Below are 13544 nucleotides of genomic sequence, written 5' to 3' on the forward strand. Positions count from 1 at the left end.
CTGGGGGCTAAAATATAATTTTTGTGGGAAAAAAATTTTGTTTTATTTTTATGGCTCTGCATTATAAACTTCTGTGAAGCCCTTGGTGGGTCAAAGTGCTCACCACACATCCAGATAAGTTCCTTAGGGGGTCTACTTTGCAAAATGGTGTCACTTGTGGGGGGTTTCAATGTTTAGGCACATCAGTGGCTCTCCAAACGCAACATGGCGTCCCATCTCAATTCCTGTCAATTTTGCATTGAAAAGTCAAACGGCGCTCCTTCCCTTCTGAGCTCTCCCATGCGCCCAAACAGTGGTTTACTGCCACATATGGGGTATCAGCGTACTCAGGACAAATTGGACAACAACTTTTGAGGTCCAATTTCTTCTCTTACCCTTGGAAAAATAAAAAATTGGGGGCAAAAATATAATTTGTGAAAAAATATGATTTTTTATTTTTACGGTTCTGCATTATAAACTTCTGTGAAGCACTTGGTGGGTCAAAGTGCTCACCACACCTCTAGATAAGTTCCTTAGGGGGTCTACTTTCCAAAATGGTGTCACTTGTGGGGGGTTTCAATGTTTTGGCACATCAGTGGCTCTCCAAACGCAACATGGCGTCCCATCTCAATTTCTGTCAATTTTGCATTGAAAAGTCAAACGGCGCTCCTTCCCTTCCAAGCTCTCCCATGCGCCCAAACAGTGGTTTACTGCCACATATGGGGTATCAGCGTACTCAGGACAAATTGGACAACAACTTTTGGGGTCCATTTTATCCTGTTACCCTTGGTAAAATAAAACAAATTGGAGCTGAAGTAAATTTTTTGTGTAAAAAAGTTAAATGTTCATTTTTATTTAAACATTCCAAAAATTCCTATTAAACACCTGAAGGGTTAATAAACTTCTTGAATGTGGTTTTGAGCACCTTGAGGGGTGCAGTTTTTAGAATGGTGTCACACTTGGGCATTTTCTATCATATAGACCCCTCAAAATGACTTCAAATGAGACGTGGTCCCTAAAAAAAAATGGTGTTGTAAAAATGAGAAATTGCTGGTCAACTTTTAACCCTTATAACTCCCTAACAAAAAAAAAAATTGGTTCCAAAATTATGCTGATGTAAAGGAGACATGTGGGAAATGTTACTTATTAAGTATTTTGTGTGACATATCTCTGTGATTTAATTGCATAAAAATTCAAAGTTTGAAAATTGCGAAATTTTCAAAATTTTCGCCAAATTTCCGTTTTTTTCACAAATAAACGCAGGTACTGTCAAAGAAATTTTACCACTATCATGAAGTACAATATGTCACGAGAAAACAATGTCAGAATCACCAGGATCCGTTGAAGCGTTTCGGAGTTATAGCCTCATAAAGGGACAGTGGTCAGAATTGTAAAAATTGGCCTGGTCATTGACGTGCAAACCACCCTTGGGGGTAAAGGGGTTAAAGGTCTCAATAAGTTTTTGGTAAAACATACCTTCAAAATGGAGTCCATCAATTCGACAATAAAAATGCTTTTCAACAACTGTTTCATGGTGGTAGTGGATTTAAAAGATGCCTACTATCATGTACCCATTCATGCTGATTTCCAACAATACCTGAGGGTAGCAGTACTAATGGGTAGGATTCAACATTTTCAATTCAGGGCACTCCCCTTTGGGATAACCTCGGCACCTAGAGTGTTCACTAAAATAATCGCGGAAATCATGGCACATTTAAGAGAGTCAAATGTCCTTATAATCCCCTACTTAGATGATTTCCTCATTGTAGGGAACTCGGTAGATCACTGTCTGTCACAATGGGAGATTGCTAAAACCAAACTAGAACATTTGGGTTGGATCATAAACTTCAAAAAATCTAAATTACAGCCCCTAAATGTTCAAAAATTTCTGGGATTAATGTTGAATTCAGTGACACAGCAGTGTCTCCTCCCTATAGAGAAAATAGATCTAATTCAGAATTATGTATTAAAAGCAATCAATACACCTTCCATGACACTTAGGCAAGCAATGTCCCTACTTGGGTCGCTTACGTCTTGCATTCCAGCAGTTAAGTGGGCTCAGTTCCACACCAGATCCCTACAAAAAGAAGTCTTGTTCCATGACAGGGCCTTAGGAGGCGCGTTAAATGGGAAATTAACGTTGGGGCCAATAACATTGAATTCCCTTAGGTGGTGGTTAGATATAAGGAATTTATCGGCAGTGGTTCCCTGGATAGTAGATGTGTCCCAGGTGATAACCACGGATGCCAGCTCTTCGGGGTGGGGAGCCTATATGGGGGACATGGTGGTCCACGGACAGTGGGAACCCTTCACAACATTCTCATCCAACCAAAGGGAGTTGTTGGCGGTTGAATTGGCTGTTAAAAAATTCCTCATATATCTGCAGGGCCAGCACGTCAGAATTCTGTCAGACAACAGAGTGTCAGTCGCTTACATAAACCGGCAAGGGGGAACTCGTTCCGAAACATTAATGCAGATCACGGATCGGTTGTTCCAGGTGGCAGAGCTCAATTTTCTATCTTTGACAGCTCTCCACATCAAAGGAAAAGAAAATGTGGCAGCAGATTTTCTCAGCCGAAATGTGTTAAGACAGGGAGAGTGGTCTCTCAACAAGGACATTTTCGATCTTATCGTCCGCAGATGGGGGTCAGCCAGTGGTGGATCTGTTCGCCACCAGGAGCAACAGAAAAGTAAAACTTTTTTGCTCTCTAAATCCCAGGGAGAATCCCTTGGCGGTGGACGCGCTTCTAATAAAATGGGATTTTCCACTGGCTTATGCTTTCCCACCACTGAACCTGATACCTCTAGTGGTGAGGAAAATCAGGGAGGATCGAGCGAAAGTCATCCTTATCGCCCCCTTTTGGCCCAGAAGAACCTGGTTTGCCTGGCTCAAGACAATGTCCGTATCGGTTCCCTGGGTACTGCCAGAGATCCCGAACTTGCTTTCTCAGGGACCGATCTCCCATCCACAAGTGGCAGTGCTCCATTTAACAGCATGGAGTTTGAACGGTCACTATTAGTGGGGAAAGGCTTCTCTCCAAACTTAGTAGAGACACTCCTAAAGAGTAGAAAGCAAATAACTACGAAAATCTACTCTAGGACTTGGAGAAAGTTCTTAACTTGTTCAAAGTTTGATATCCAAGACGGGGTGCCAATACAACAAATCTTAGAGTTCCTACAGAAGGGGTTCGAGTTAAAACTCTCTCCTAGTACCCTTAGAGTACAGGTCTCAGCTTTGGGTGCCCTGTTTTCCTGTAATATAGCTAATAACTACTGGATAGCGAGGTTTATGAAGGCAGTTAGTAGATCTACACCAGTGCATAAAGACAGAACAGTTCCATGGGATTTAAATTTAGTTCTGTCCTCTCTAACTAAACCCCCCTTTGAACCTCTGCAAGAGGCCTCGATCAAAATGTTGACACTTAAGACAGCCTTCCTGATTGCCATAACCTCAGCTCGCAGGATAGAGGATATCCAGGCGCTTTCCAGAGCTCCTCCATACACTGAAATCTTGTCAAAGTAGTCCTTAGACCAGACCCGGCATATCTACCGATGGTGGCGACACGTTTCCATAGATCACAGGAGATAGTTTTGCCATCTTTTATTCCTAATCCCTCTAATCCTAAAGAGCAGAAGCTTCAGACGTTAGATCTCTTCTTCAGTATATTTCAGCTACTGATAATTGGAAGAAAGATGGGGCACTGCTTCTTTCCTTCCAAGGTCCAAGGAAAGGGTTTAGAGTATCAAAATATTCACTGGCTAAATGGATTAGGGAAACTATCTCTCTAGCTTATACAGCAGGCGGGGGGCCAGCTCCGCAGAATCTAAAGGCACATTCCACCCGGGCCATGGCGTCATCCTGGGCGGAAAGATCTGGAGTGTCAGTGGAGCAGATATGTAAGGCGGCCACATGGTCATCCCCTTCCACTTTAAGCACTATCGGTTGGATTTGGGGTCCTCCTCTGATCTCTCCTTTGGGTTAAGGGTGCTACAAACTATAGTCCCTCCCTAAGGTAGCTTACATCTCTGTAAATCTCTCGTAGTGCTGTCATGGGAGTCCGAATAAAGCATTAAGCTACTTACTGGTAGCGGCATTTTTCGGAGGCCCATGACAGCACCCTTAGTTCCCTCCCTATTCACATGGGGGTTGCACTTCCTGATATGTATATAGTGTAATATGTAAATCTCACGTGTGGTGTCTTGTTACAATATAATAGGTTATTTTTTGTTTCAAAATGTATATAATGTATATTTGTGTACCACTAACCGCGGTAGTCCTCTCAGGCTCTGAAATACAACTGATGCATGGGGAGAGGTGCCGCCCTTTTGTATCTGTAGGTTTCCTGTTCCTTAAGGGCGGATCCCCTCTCTCATAGTGCTGTCATGGGCCTCCGAAAAATATCGCTACCAGTAAGTAGCTTAATGCTTTTTGCAAATTTATTAAAAAAGAAAAACAAATATCACATGGTCATAAGTCTTCAGCACCTTTGCTCAGACACTCATCTTTAAGTCACCTGCTGTCCATTTCCTTGTGCTCCTCCTTGAGATGGTTCTACTCCTACATTGGAGTCCAGCTGTGTGTAATTAAACTGATAGGACTTGATTTGGAAAGGCGCTCACCTGTCTCTGAGACCTCACAACTCACAGTGCATGTCAGACCAAATGAGAATCATGAGGCCAAAGGAGCTCAGAGACAGAATTGTGGCAAGGCTCAGATCTGGCCACGGTTGCAACAGAATTTCTGCAGTACTTAAGGTTCCTAAGAGCACAGTGGCCTCCATAATCCTTAAATGGAAGAAGATTGAGACCACCAGAAGTTTTCCTAGACCTGGCCGTCCAGCCAAACTGCGCAATCGTGGGAGAAGAGCCTTGGTAAGAAAGGTAGAGAAGAACCCTAAGATCACTGTGGATGAGCTCCACAGATGTGAGAAAGTTCCACAAAGTCAACTATCACTGCAGCCCTCCCCAGGCACTGCTCATCACCTGCCCAATATAATCCCAACAGTGAAATGTGGTGGCAGCATCATGCTATGGGGGTGTTTTTCAGCTGCAGGGACAGGACGACTGGTTGTCATAGAAGGAAACATGAATGCGACCAAGTACAGAGCTATCCTGGATGAAAACCTCTTCCAGAGTGCTCTGGCCCTCAGACTTGGCCGAAGGTTCATCTTCCAAGAAGACAATGACCCTAAGCACACAGCTAAAATAACAAAGGAGCGGCTTCAGAACAACTCTGTGACCAGTCTTGACCGGCCCAGCCAGAGCCCTGACCTAACCCAACGGAGCATCTCTGGAGAGACCGGAAATTGGCGTCCACCAATGTTCACCATCCAACCTGACAGAACTGGAGAGGATCTGCAAGGAAGAATGGCCGAGGATCCCCAAATCCAGGGGTGAAAAACTTGTTGCATCATTCCCGAGACGACTCATGGCTGTACTAGCTCAAAAGGGGCTTCTCAATACTGAGCGAAGGGTCTGAAGACTTATGACCATAATTTGTAAAGCACTGCAAAATATCTTGGCACTATATAAATAAAAATACTATTATTATGTGAGATTTCAGTTTTTCTTTTATAATAAATTAGTAAAAATGTCTACCGTACATTTCTGTTTTGTTTTTCAGTCAAGATGGGGTGCAGAGTGCACACTGGTAAATTCAAAAATGTTCATTTTTTCTCAAATGGCTGCAATGAAACAAAGAGTGAAAAATTTAAAGGGGTCTGAATACTTTCCGTACCCCCTGTATATACACTGCTCAAAAAATAAAGGGAACATTTAAACAACAGAATCTAATTCCGAGTAAATCAAACTTCTGTGAAATCAGACTGTCCACTTAGGAAGGAACACTGATTGACAATCAATGTCACATACAGTTGTGCAAATGGAAAAGACAACAGATGGAAATTATTGGCAATTATCAGGACGCACTCAATAATGGAGTGGTTCTGCAGGTGGGGACCACAGACCACATCTCGGTACCAATGCTTTCTGGCTGATGTTTTGGTCACTTTTGAATGTTGGTTGTGCTTTCACACTCGTGGTAGCATGAGACGGACTCTACAACCCACACAAGTGGCTCAGGTAGTGCAGCTCCTCCAGGATGGCACATCAATGCGAGCTGTGGCAAGAAGGTTTGTGTCTGTCAGCCTAGTGTCCAGAGGCTGGAGACAGGCCAGTACACCAGGAGAGGTGGAGGGGGGGGGGCATAGGAGGGCAACAACCCAGCAGCAGGACCGCTACCTCAGCCTTTGTGCAAGGAGGAACAGGAGGAGCACTGCCAGAGCCCTGCAAAATGACCTCCAGCAAGCCACAAATGTGCCGCACAAATGGTTAGAAACCGACTCCAAGAGAATGGTCTGAGGGCCCGACGTCCACAAATGGGGGTTGTGCTCACAGCTCAACACCATGCAGGACGCTTGGCATTTGCCACAGAACACCAGGATTGGCAAATTTACCACTGGCGCCCTGTGCTCTTCACAGATGAAAGCAGGTTCACACTGAGCACATGTGACAGACGTGACAGAGTCTGGAGACGCCGTGGAGAGCAATCTGCCTGCAACATCCTTCAGCATGACCGGTTTGGCAGTGGGTCAGTAATGGTGTAGGGTGGCATTTCTTTGGAGGGCCGCACAGCCCTCCATGTGCTCGCCAGAGGTAGCCTGACTTCCATTAGGCACCCAGATGAAATCCTCAGACCACTTGTGAGACCATATGCTGGTGCGGTTGGCCCTGGGTTCCTCCTAATACAGGACAATGCCAAACCTAATGTGGCTGGAGTGTGTCAGCAGTTCCTGCAAGATGAAGGCATTGAAGCTATGGACTGGCCGCCCGTTCCCTAGACCTGAATCTGATTGAACACATCTGGGACATCATGTCTCGCTCCATCCACCAATGTCACGTTGCACCACAAACTGTCCAGGAGATGGTGGATGCTTTAGTCCAGGTCTGGGAGGAGATCCTCAGGAGACCATCCTCCGCCTCATCAGGAGCATGCCCAGGCATTGTAGGGAGATCATGCAGGCACGGGGAGGCCACACACAATACTGAGCATCATTTCCTTCTCATGAGCCATTTCCACTGAAGTTGGATCAGCCTGTAATTTGATTTTCCACTTTGATTTTGAGTATCATTACAAATCCAGACCTCCATGGGATATGCTTTTTGATTTACATAGATAATTGTTATGTTTTATTGTTCTGAACACATTCCACTATGCAATGAATAAAAATTTGCAACTGGAATATTTCATTCAGAGATATGTAGGATGTGGGATTTTAGTGTTCCCTTCATTTTTTTGTGCAGTGTATATTCCATGTGTTGGAATCCGAATACTATACGTTCACTGTTGGTTCCCCAATATCCGACCAAGTAGTGGAAGCAGCCCCGGCCGCATCCATCACTCATCAGTCAACAGAGCAGTTGTCTTGATGACTAGAGGCAACACTTTGTGATAACTTGGTACCAGCGGTGGAAATCTGTGGGATCTCCTGATGGATTTCCTGACTCTCATAGTGACAATCTGGTTTGTTAAAGCTGCCGGTGATGTGGGAAGGTCAATCAGGCAGGTCTAGCAGAATGGGCATTCGGCTGGGTATAACATGGCAGGAGCTCACAAGGGACATTTCTATCTGCAGATGTAAAAACTTCTATATGAGGTAGATGACTTAGATCACTCTTGTAGGTGAGAAGAACTTAATGTCTTCACCCATAGGATATCTGACACTCTCCTTATTTCTTTTTACTTCCACTAATCAAAGCCATTGAGGTGTTATCAATTCTGGTACAGGAGGAAGAGGCGGTGAGCTGTGACAACCCATTGTGAATTATTGAAGCCCTACACGCAGCTCCTGCAGTGTCCATCCAAGGAGCCTGCTCCACACATCTGACTGAAGTTCATGATGTCAGTCTCCTCTCCATCCACCACAGTGTCCACACTCCACTCACTGAGATAATCCGGCTGATCAGCCATTAAGAGCAGATCAGGAGGTGATGTCGGCCAGAAGCATCCCGAGTATCCCACGAAACCAGAGACACAGGCTGGGGACGGCAGTGTCTGTATCATAGTCACATCCTCTGCCCCCTCAGGATTACTCTATAGACTTGAAGGTGCTAAAGGTCAGCCTGCGCTCTGGCACTGGTGCAATGTTACTGCTGATTTTTCGCACTCTGCAGAATTCTGACACTTGGGGGGGGATCGGAGTAATGGTTTCTGCATGTGAAGTCACGGGGCAAAGTGGCGCTGGGAGCAGAGCCTGGAGTTTATAGCACAGAATCCCTGGACTGTTCGCTTTCCTATGAATAACACCATTTTCCAGCTGTCGATTAATACAGGAGAGCACATCGTGAACACCACAGTCACCGGGCATGACGGACGCCTCCCTCCGGAAACCATCAAGAACCTGCAATGTCAAATCATAGATTAGGAACCGACAGGAGAAGCAGTGTGACGTTCAGTATCCACGGTCCACGTCATTGACCCTGACACGTATCCATGACTGGTCAGAGACGTCCTGAATCAGTCAAGTTCATCAAAACCCTCAGTCTGTATCGGTCACATGACACTGGCGTTCGTCACGCTGTGATGGTCGCATGTGTTGTGACCTTTGGGATGTGGGGGTCGCACGTGTGGTGACCATCGGTCTGTGGCGGTCGCACATGTGACACTCGGTCTGTGGCGGTTGCACGTGTGGTGACGCTAGGTCTGTGGGGGTCGCACGTGTAGTGACGCTCGGTCTGTGGTGGTCGCACGTGTAGTGACGCTCAGCCTGTGGGGGTCGCACATGTAGTGACGTTCGGTCTGTGGCCGTCTCACATGTGGTGACCCTCGGTCTGTGGCGGTCGCACGTGTGGTGACCCTCGGTCTGTGGCGGTCGCACGTGTGGTGACCCTCGGTCTGTGGCGGTCTCACGTGTAGTGACGCTCGGTCTGTGGCGGTCGCACGTGTGGTGACACTCAGTCTGTGGCGGTCGCACGTGTGGTGACGCTTGGTCTGTGGCGGTCGCACGTGTGGTGACGCTCGGTCTGTGGCGGACTCACGTGTGGTGACGCTCGGTCTGTGGCGGACTCACGTGTGGTGACCCTCGGTCTGTGGCGGTCGCACGTGTGGTGACGCTCGGTCTGTGGCGGTCTCACATGTGACCCTCGGTCTGTAGCGGTCTCACATGTGGTGACACTCAGTCTGTGGCGGTCGCACGTGTGGTGACGCTCGGTCTGTGGCGGTCGCACGTGTGGTGACGCTCAGTCGGTGGGGGTCGCACGTGTGGTGACGCTCAGTCTGTGGGGGTCGCACGTGTGGTGACCCTCGGTCTGTGGCGGACTCACGTGTGGTGTCGCTCGGTCTGTGGCGGTCGCACGTGTGGTGACGCTCAGTCGGTGGGGGTCGCACGTGTGGTGACGCTCAGTCTGTGGGGGTCGCACGTGTGGTGACGCTCAGTCGGTGGCGATTTCACGTGTGGTGACGCTCGGTCTGTGGCGGTCGCACATGTGGTGACACTCAGTCTGTGGCGGTCGCACGTGTGGTGACGCTCGGTCTGTGGCGGTCGCACGTGTGGTGACCCTCGGTCTGTGGCGGACTCACGTGTGGTGTCGCTCGGTCTGTGGCGGTCGCACGTGTGGTGACCCTCGGTCTGTGGCGGTCGCACGTGTGGTGACGCTCGGTCTGTGGCGGTCTCACATGTGACCCTCGGTCTGTAGCGGTCTCACATGTGGTGACCCTCGGTCTGTGGCGGTCTCACGTGTGGTGAAGCTCGGTCTGTGGCGGTGTCACGTGTGGTGACCCTCGGTCTGTGGTGGTCGCATGTGTGGTGACCCTCGGTCTGTGGCGATTTCACGTGTGGTGACGCTCGGTCTGTGGCAGTCTCACATGTGGTGACCCTCGGTCTGTGGCAGTCTCAGATGTGGTGACGTTCGGTCTGTGGCGGTCGCACGTGTGGTGACCCTCGGTCTGTGGCAGTCTCACATGTGGTGACCCTCGGTCTGTGGCAGTCTCAGATGTGGTGACGTTCGGTCTGTGGCGGTCTCACGTGTGGTGACCCTCGGTCTGTGGCAGTCTCACATGTGGTGACCCTCGGTCTGTGGCGGTCGCACGTGTGGTGACCCTCGGTCTGTGGCGGTCGCACCTGTGGTGACCCTCGGTCTGTGGCGGTCGCACGTGTGGTGACCCTCGGTCTGTGGCGGTCGCACGTGTGGTGACGCTCTGTCTGTGGCGGTCTCACATGTGACCCTCGGTCTGTAGCGGTCGCACGTGTGGTGACCCTCGGTCTGTGGCGGTCGCACGTGTGGTGACGCTCAGTCTGTGGCGGTCTCACATGTGACCCTCGGTCTGTGGCGGTCTCACATGTGGTGACCCTCGGTCTGTAGCGGTCGCACGTGTGATGACCCTCGGTCTGTGGCGGTCTCACGTGTGGTGACCCTCGGTCTGTGGCGGTCTCACGTGTGGTGACCCTCGGTCTGTGGCGGTCTCACGTGTGGTGACGCTCGGTCTGTGGCGGTCGCATGTGTGGTGACGTGTTGGGCACCCTACAGTCTGTTTGGAAGCCATTGTCCTGCAGCAGAAGACTCACCCTGAACAGCAGCCGGTCTATATGGATCTCCCGCTCATCCTTCATGACCCGCCCCAATACACATGACAGCAAATCTCTGCGCTTTTCTAGTGCACAGATGATCTCAGAATTCCTCCTCTCATTCGGTCTAATAGAGAAATCAAGAACTGTCTGTGACTCCGCATGATGCAGGGCGGCTTCATTTACATGCAGACAACCTACAAAAAGAAATCAGACAACAAAATAAATGGCCGCCGACAGAGAGCACACAGAGATCCAGGGCATGGTGCCACAGCACCTCCACAATAATCTGCAGGAGGGAAAAGTCATCTCCATGCGAGATCGACTACTTCAGCAGCCAGAACCTCGTGTATAAATCCTTAGTGACAGCCGATCACTAACATGTCACCTGTCACTGAATGCAAACACCTGATCTGTGACTCTGGAAATCCACTCACGGGAGCCATCTCCCCGGCTTCATTACCCACCTGTGTTCTCGTGATGGGAGAGGACTCCAGCATCGCAGGTCAGGGAGTCTAGTGAGGTGGTGAGAAACGTTCCAGATGTCCCTGTATGCCGCTTTATGTCCTCCATGGAGACCTCCTGCCCATAGACAAGAAATAAAGGTCTGCCTGAAAACACAAGAACCCCTCATCCCGAGGTTGTACAAGCCCAAGATCCCGGGTCCCATGGTCCTTCTATTGGCTACAATCTCACCTGGTGCTGATTGAAGAGCAGTAAGATGAACATCTGTAGAGTGGAGACTCTGAGCGTCAGGTCTCCATATTGTACCTCAGCATTCCCTAACCAAGTCCACTGCAGCCGGCGAGACTGAGCGAGATCTGAGCCCGAACCTGCCTGACCTGAAGAGAACACAAGGCAATGTTCAGCGCACACACTCATAGAAGTCACAGCTGCAGACACCGCGGGGCACTTACTCCTTGTATAGAAGTCAGTGAAGCGCTGTAGCGGAGTCCCAAGATTCTCTGGGAGATACTTAGAGGGATCGGTAAGATAGCAGAGAGGAGATATAGGCCAACATCGAGGTGATAGCACAGAGATCTTGACTTCAGCATCCTCCACACCCTCGACCTGCAGAACAGGGCTCTCCTCCATCTCCTAAACACACAGAAGACACAGTGAGGAGCTACAGTCAAGAAGAACTCACCATCATAGAAGGATCAAAACTACAACTGAGAAGAACCCACCTCCATCAAAGAATGTCCACTACTACAACCAAGGAGAACTTACCACCATCATAAAGAATACCACTGATCAATGACCACCACTACAACCAAGAAGAACCCACTATATTCATAAATTATGTCCCTGATCATAGTGATCACAACTAAAACGAGAAGAACCCACCTGCATAATAGATGATGCCTCTAATCATAGAGTGACCACACAACTGAGAAGAGAACCCACTATTGTCATAAATGAAGTCCCTCCGATAATACAGTGATCACAATGACAACTGAGAACACCCACCATTAACATAGGTGATTCCCCAGATGATACAGTGATCATAAATACAATTGAGAAGAACAATTATCAGAGTATGCCCCTGATTATAGCGTGATTACATCTACAATTAAGAAGAACCCCAGCATTATCATAGAGGGTGCTCCCAATCATAGAGTAACCACAACTACAACAGAGAGGAACACTTCTCCATCATAGATGATGCCCCATTCATAGAGTAATCGCAACTAAAATAGAGAAGAGCGCAGCATTATCATAGATGATACCCCGATCTGTATGGTCACTTCGTCTCACGATCTCCTATTTCCCCTCACCATCTCCTCCTGGTGGTCCTCATTCTCAACTTACCCCATCGTTTTCAGCTCCACATGATCCTCCTCTATACCATTCCACCATACCCCTCACCATTTCCTCTATCTTACCATGTCATGCTCCTTCATCATTTCCTCCCCCTCATCTCCTCACCATGTCCTCCTTGCCTTCTTGTCTTCTTATGTTCTGCATTTACCACTTCAATTCACCATCTCCTTCTCAGCTTCACTCCTACCCATGATGATCTCCTCTTCCTCATCATCGCCACCACATCCTTCAACATGCCCTCCTTCCTATCCTCATTGTCAACCCCCCACCTCTCACCATCTGTCCTTCTGATCCTCCTCCTCACGATTTTCTCCTCATCATCAACTTGTCCTGGTTCTCTTTCTCACGATCTCCTCCTAATGGTCTTCCTCCACAACACCTCTTCATCCAGGTCCTCATCATCATCATCTCATCCTCCTAGTCCTCATTGCCACCTTTGCCTACTTTCCCTCACCATCTCCTCCTGGTTCTTTTCCTCATTTTCCCCAACTTTCCAACACCTTTTTTCTTGCCCACGACTCCCTTCCCCTCACCATCTTCCCCTCCTTCCCATTCTTACGTATCCTCACCACCTCCAAACTATCTATTCCTCCTACTCACTATCTACTCAAAATGGTTCTCCTCCTCCTCACCATCCTTTCCTCACCTCACCATCCCCTCTTTCAAACCATCCTCCCTTACCATCTCCTCCTCATCATCATCACCATCTCCTCCTCCTGAACCTATTGCTTACCATCTCCTCCTCCTCAATCCTCCAACATCTTCTTCTCCTAACCAGGATTTTCTAAACAACATCCCCCCTATTCATCACCATTTCCTCCTCTTTGTCATCATTACCTCTCTCGCCCGCATTAACCCTCTCCCTCACTTTCTGCTCCACCTGGACATTCCCTCAGCATCTTCCCTTACAATCACTATCGCCTTATGTTCTCCTCATCACCATTTTCCCTTTTTCTGACCATCTCCCCTTCCCCTCACCATCTACTCCTACTGGTTCTCCTCATCACCATCATTCCCTCTTGGCTCTCGTCCTCATCAACCCCCACCTCCCCAACCTTTCTCCTCCTGAGTGTTCTCTTCCACACCACTTTCCTCTCTTAACAGTCCTACACCTTACCATCCCCCTTCCCCTCCTTCTTACCATTCCTTCTTTACAATTCATCACATACCATATTCTCC

General features: G+C 48.4%; 1 protein-coding gene across 1 annotated transcript in view; it reads right to left on the reverse strand.

The window, feature by feature from the left end:
* Window positions 1-1560: 1560 nt before the first annotated feature.
* LOC138681015 (cullin-9-like) overlaps window positions 1561-13544 on the reverse strand; it is a 253108-nt gene continuing 241124 nt past the window's right edge. The window contains exons 26-30 of the mRNA XM_069768204.1: window positions 11459-11639; window positions 11238-11383; window positions 11009-11123; window positions 10542-10738; window positions 1561-8378 (exon numbers count right to left, since the gene is read on the reverse strand). Coding sequence (XP_069624305.1) covers window positions 8067-8378; window positions 10542-10738; window positions 11009-11123; window positions 11238-11383; window positions 11459-11639 — 951 coding nt within the window. The 3' untranslated portion in view covers window positions 1561-8066. The remainder of the gene's footprint in view (window positions 8379-10541; window positions 10739-11008; window positions 11124-11237; window positions 11384-11458; window positions 11640-13544) is intronic.

This window comes from Ranitomeya imitator, chromosome 5 (genome assembly GCF_032444005.1).
Source record: "Ranitomeya imitator isolate aRanImi1 chromosome 5, aRanImi1.pri, whole genome shotgun sequence".
NCBI classification, from domain to species: Eukaryota; Metazoa; Chordata; class Amphibia; order Anura; family Dendrobatidae; genus Ranitomeya; species Ranitomeya imitator.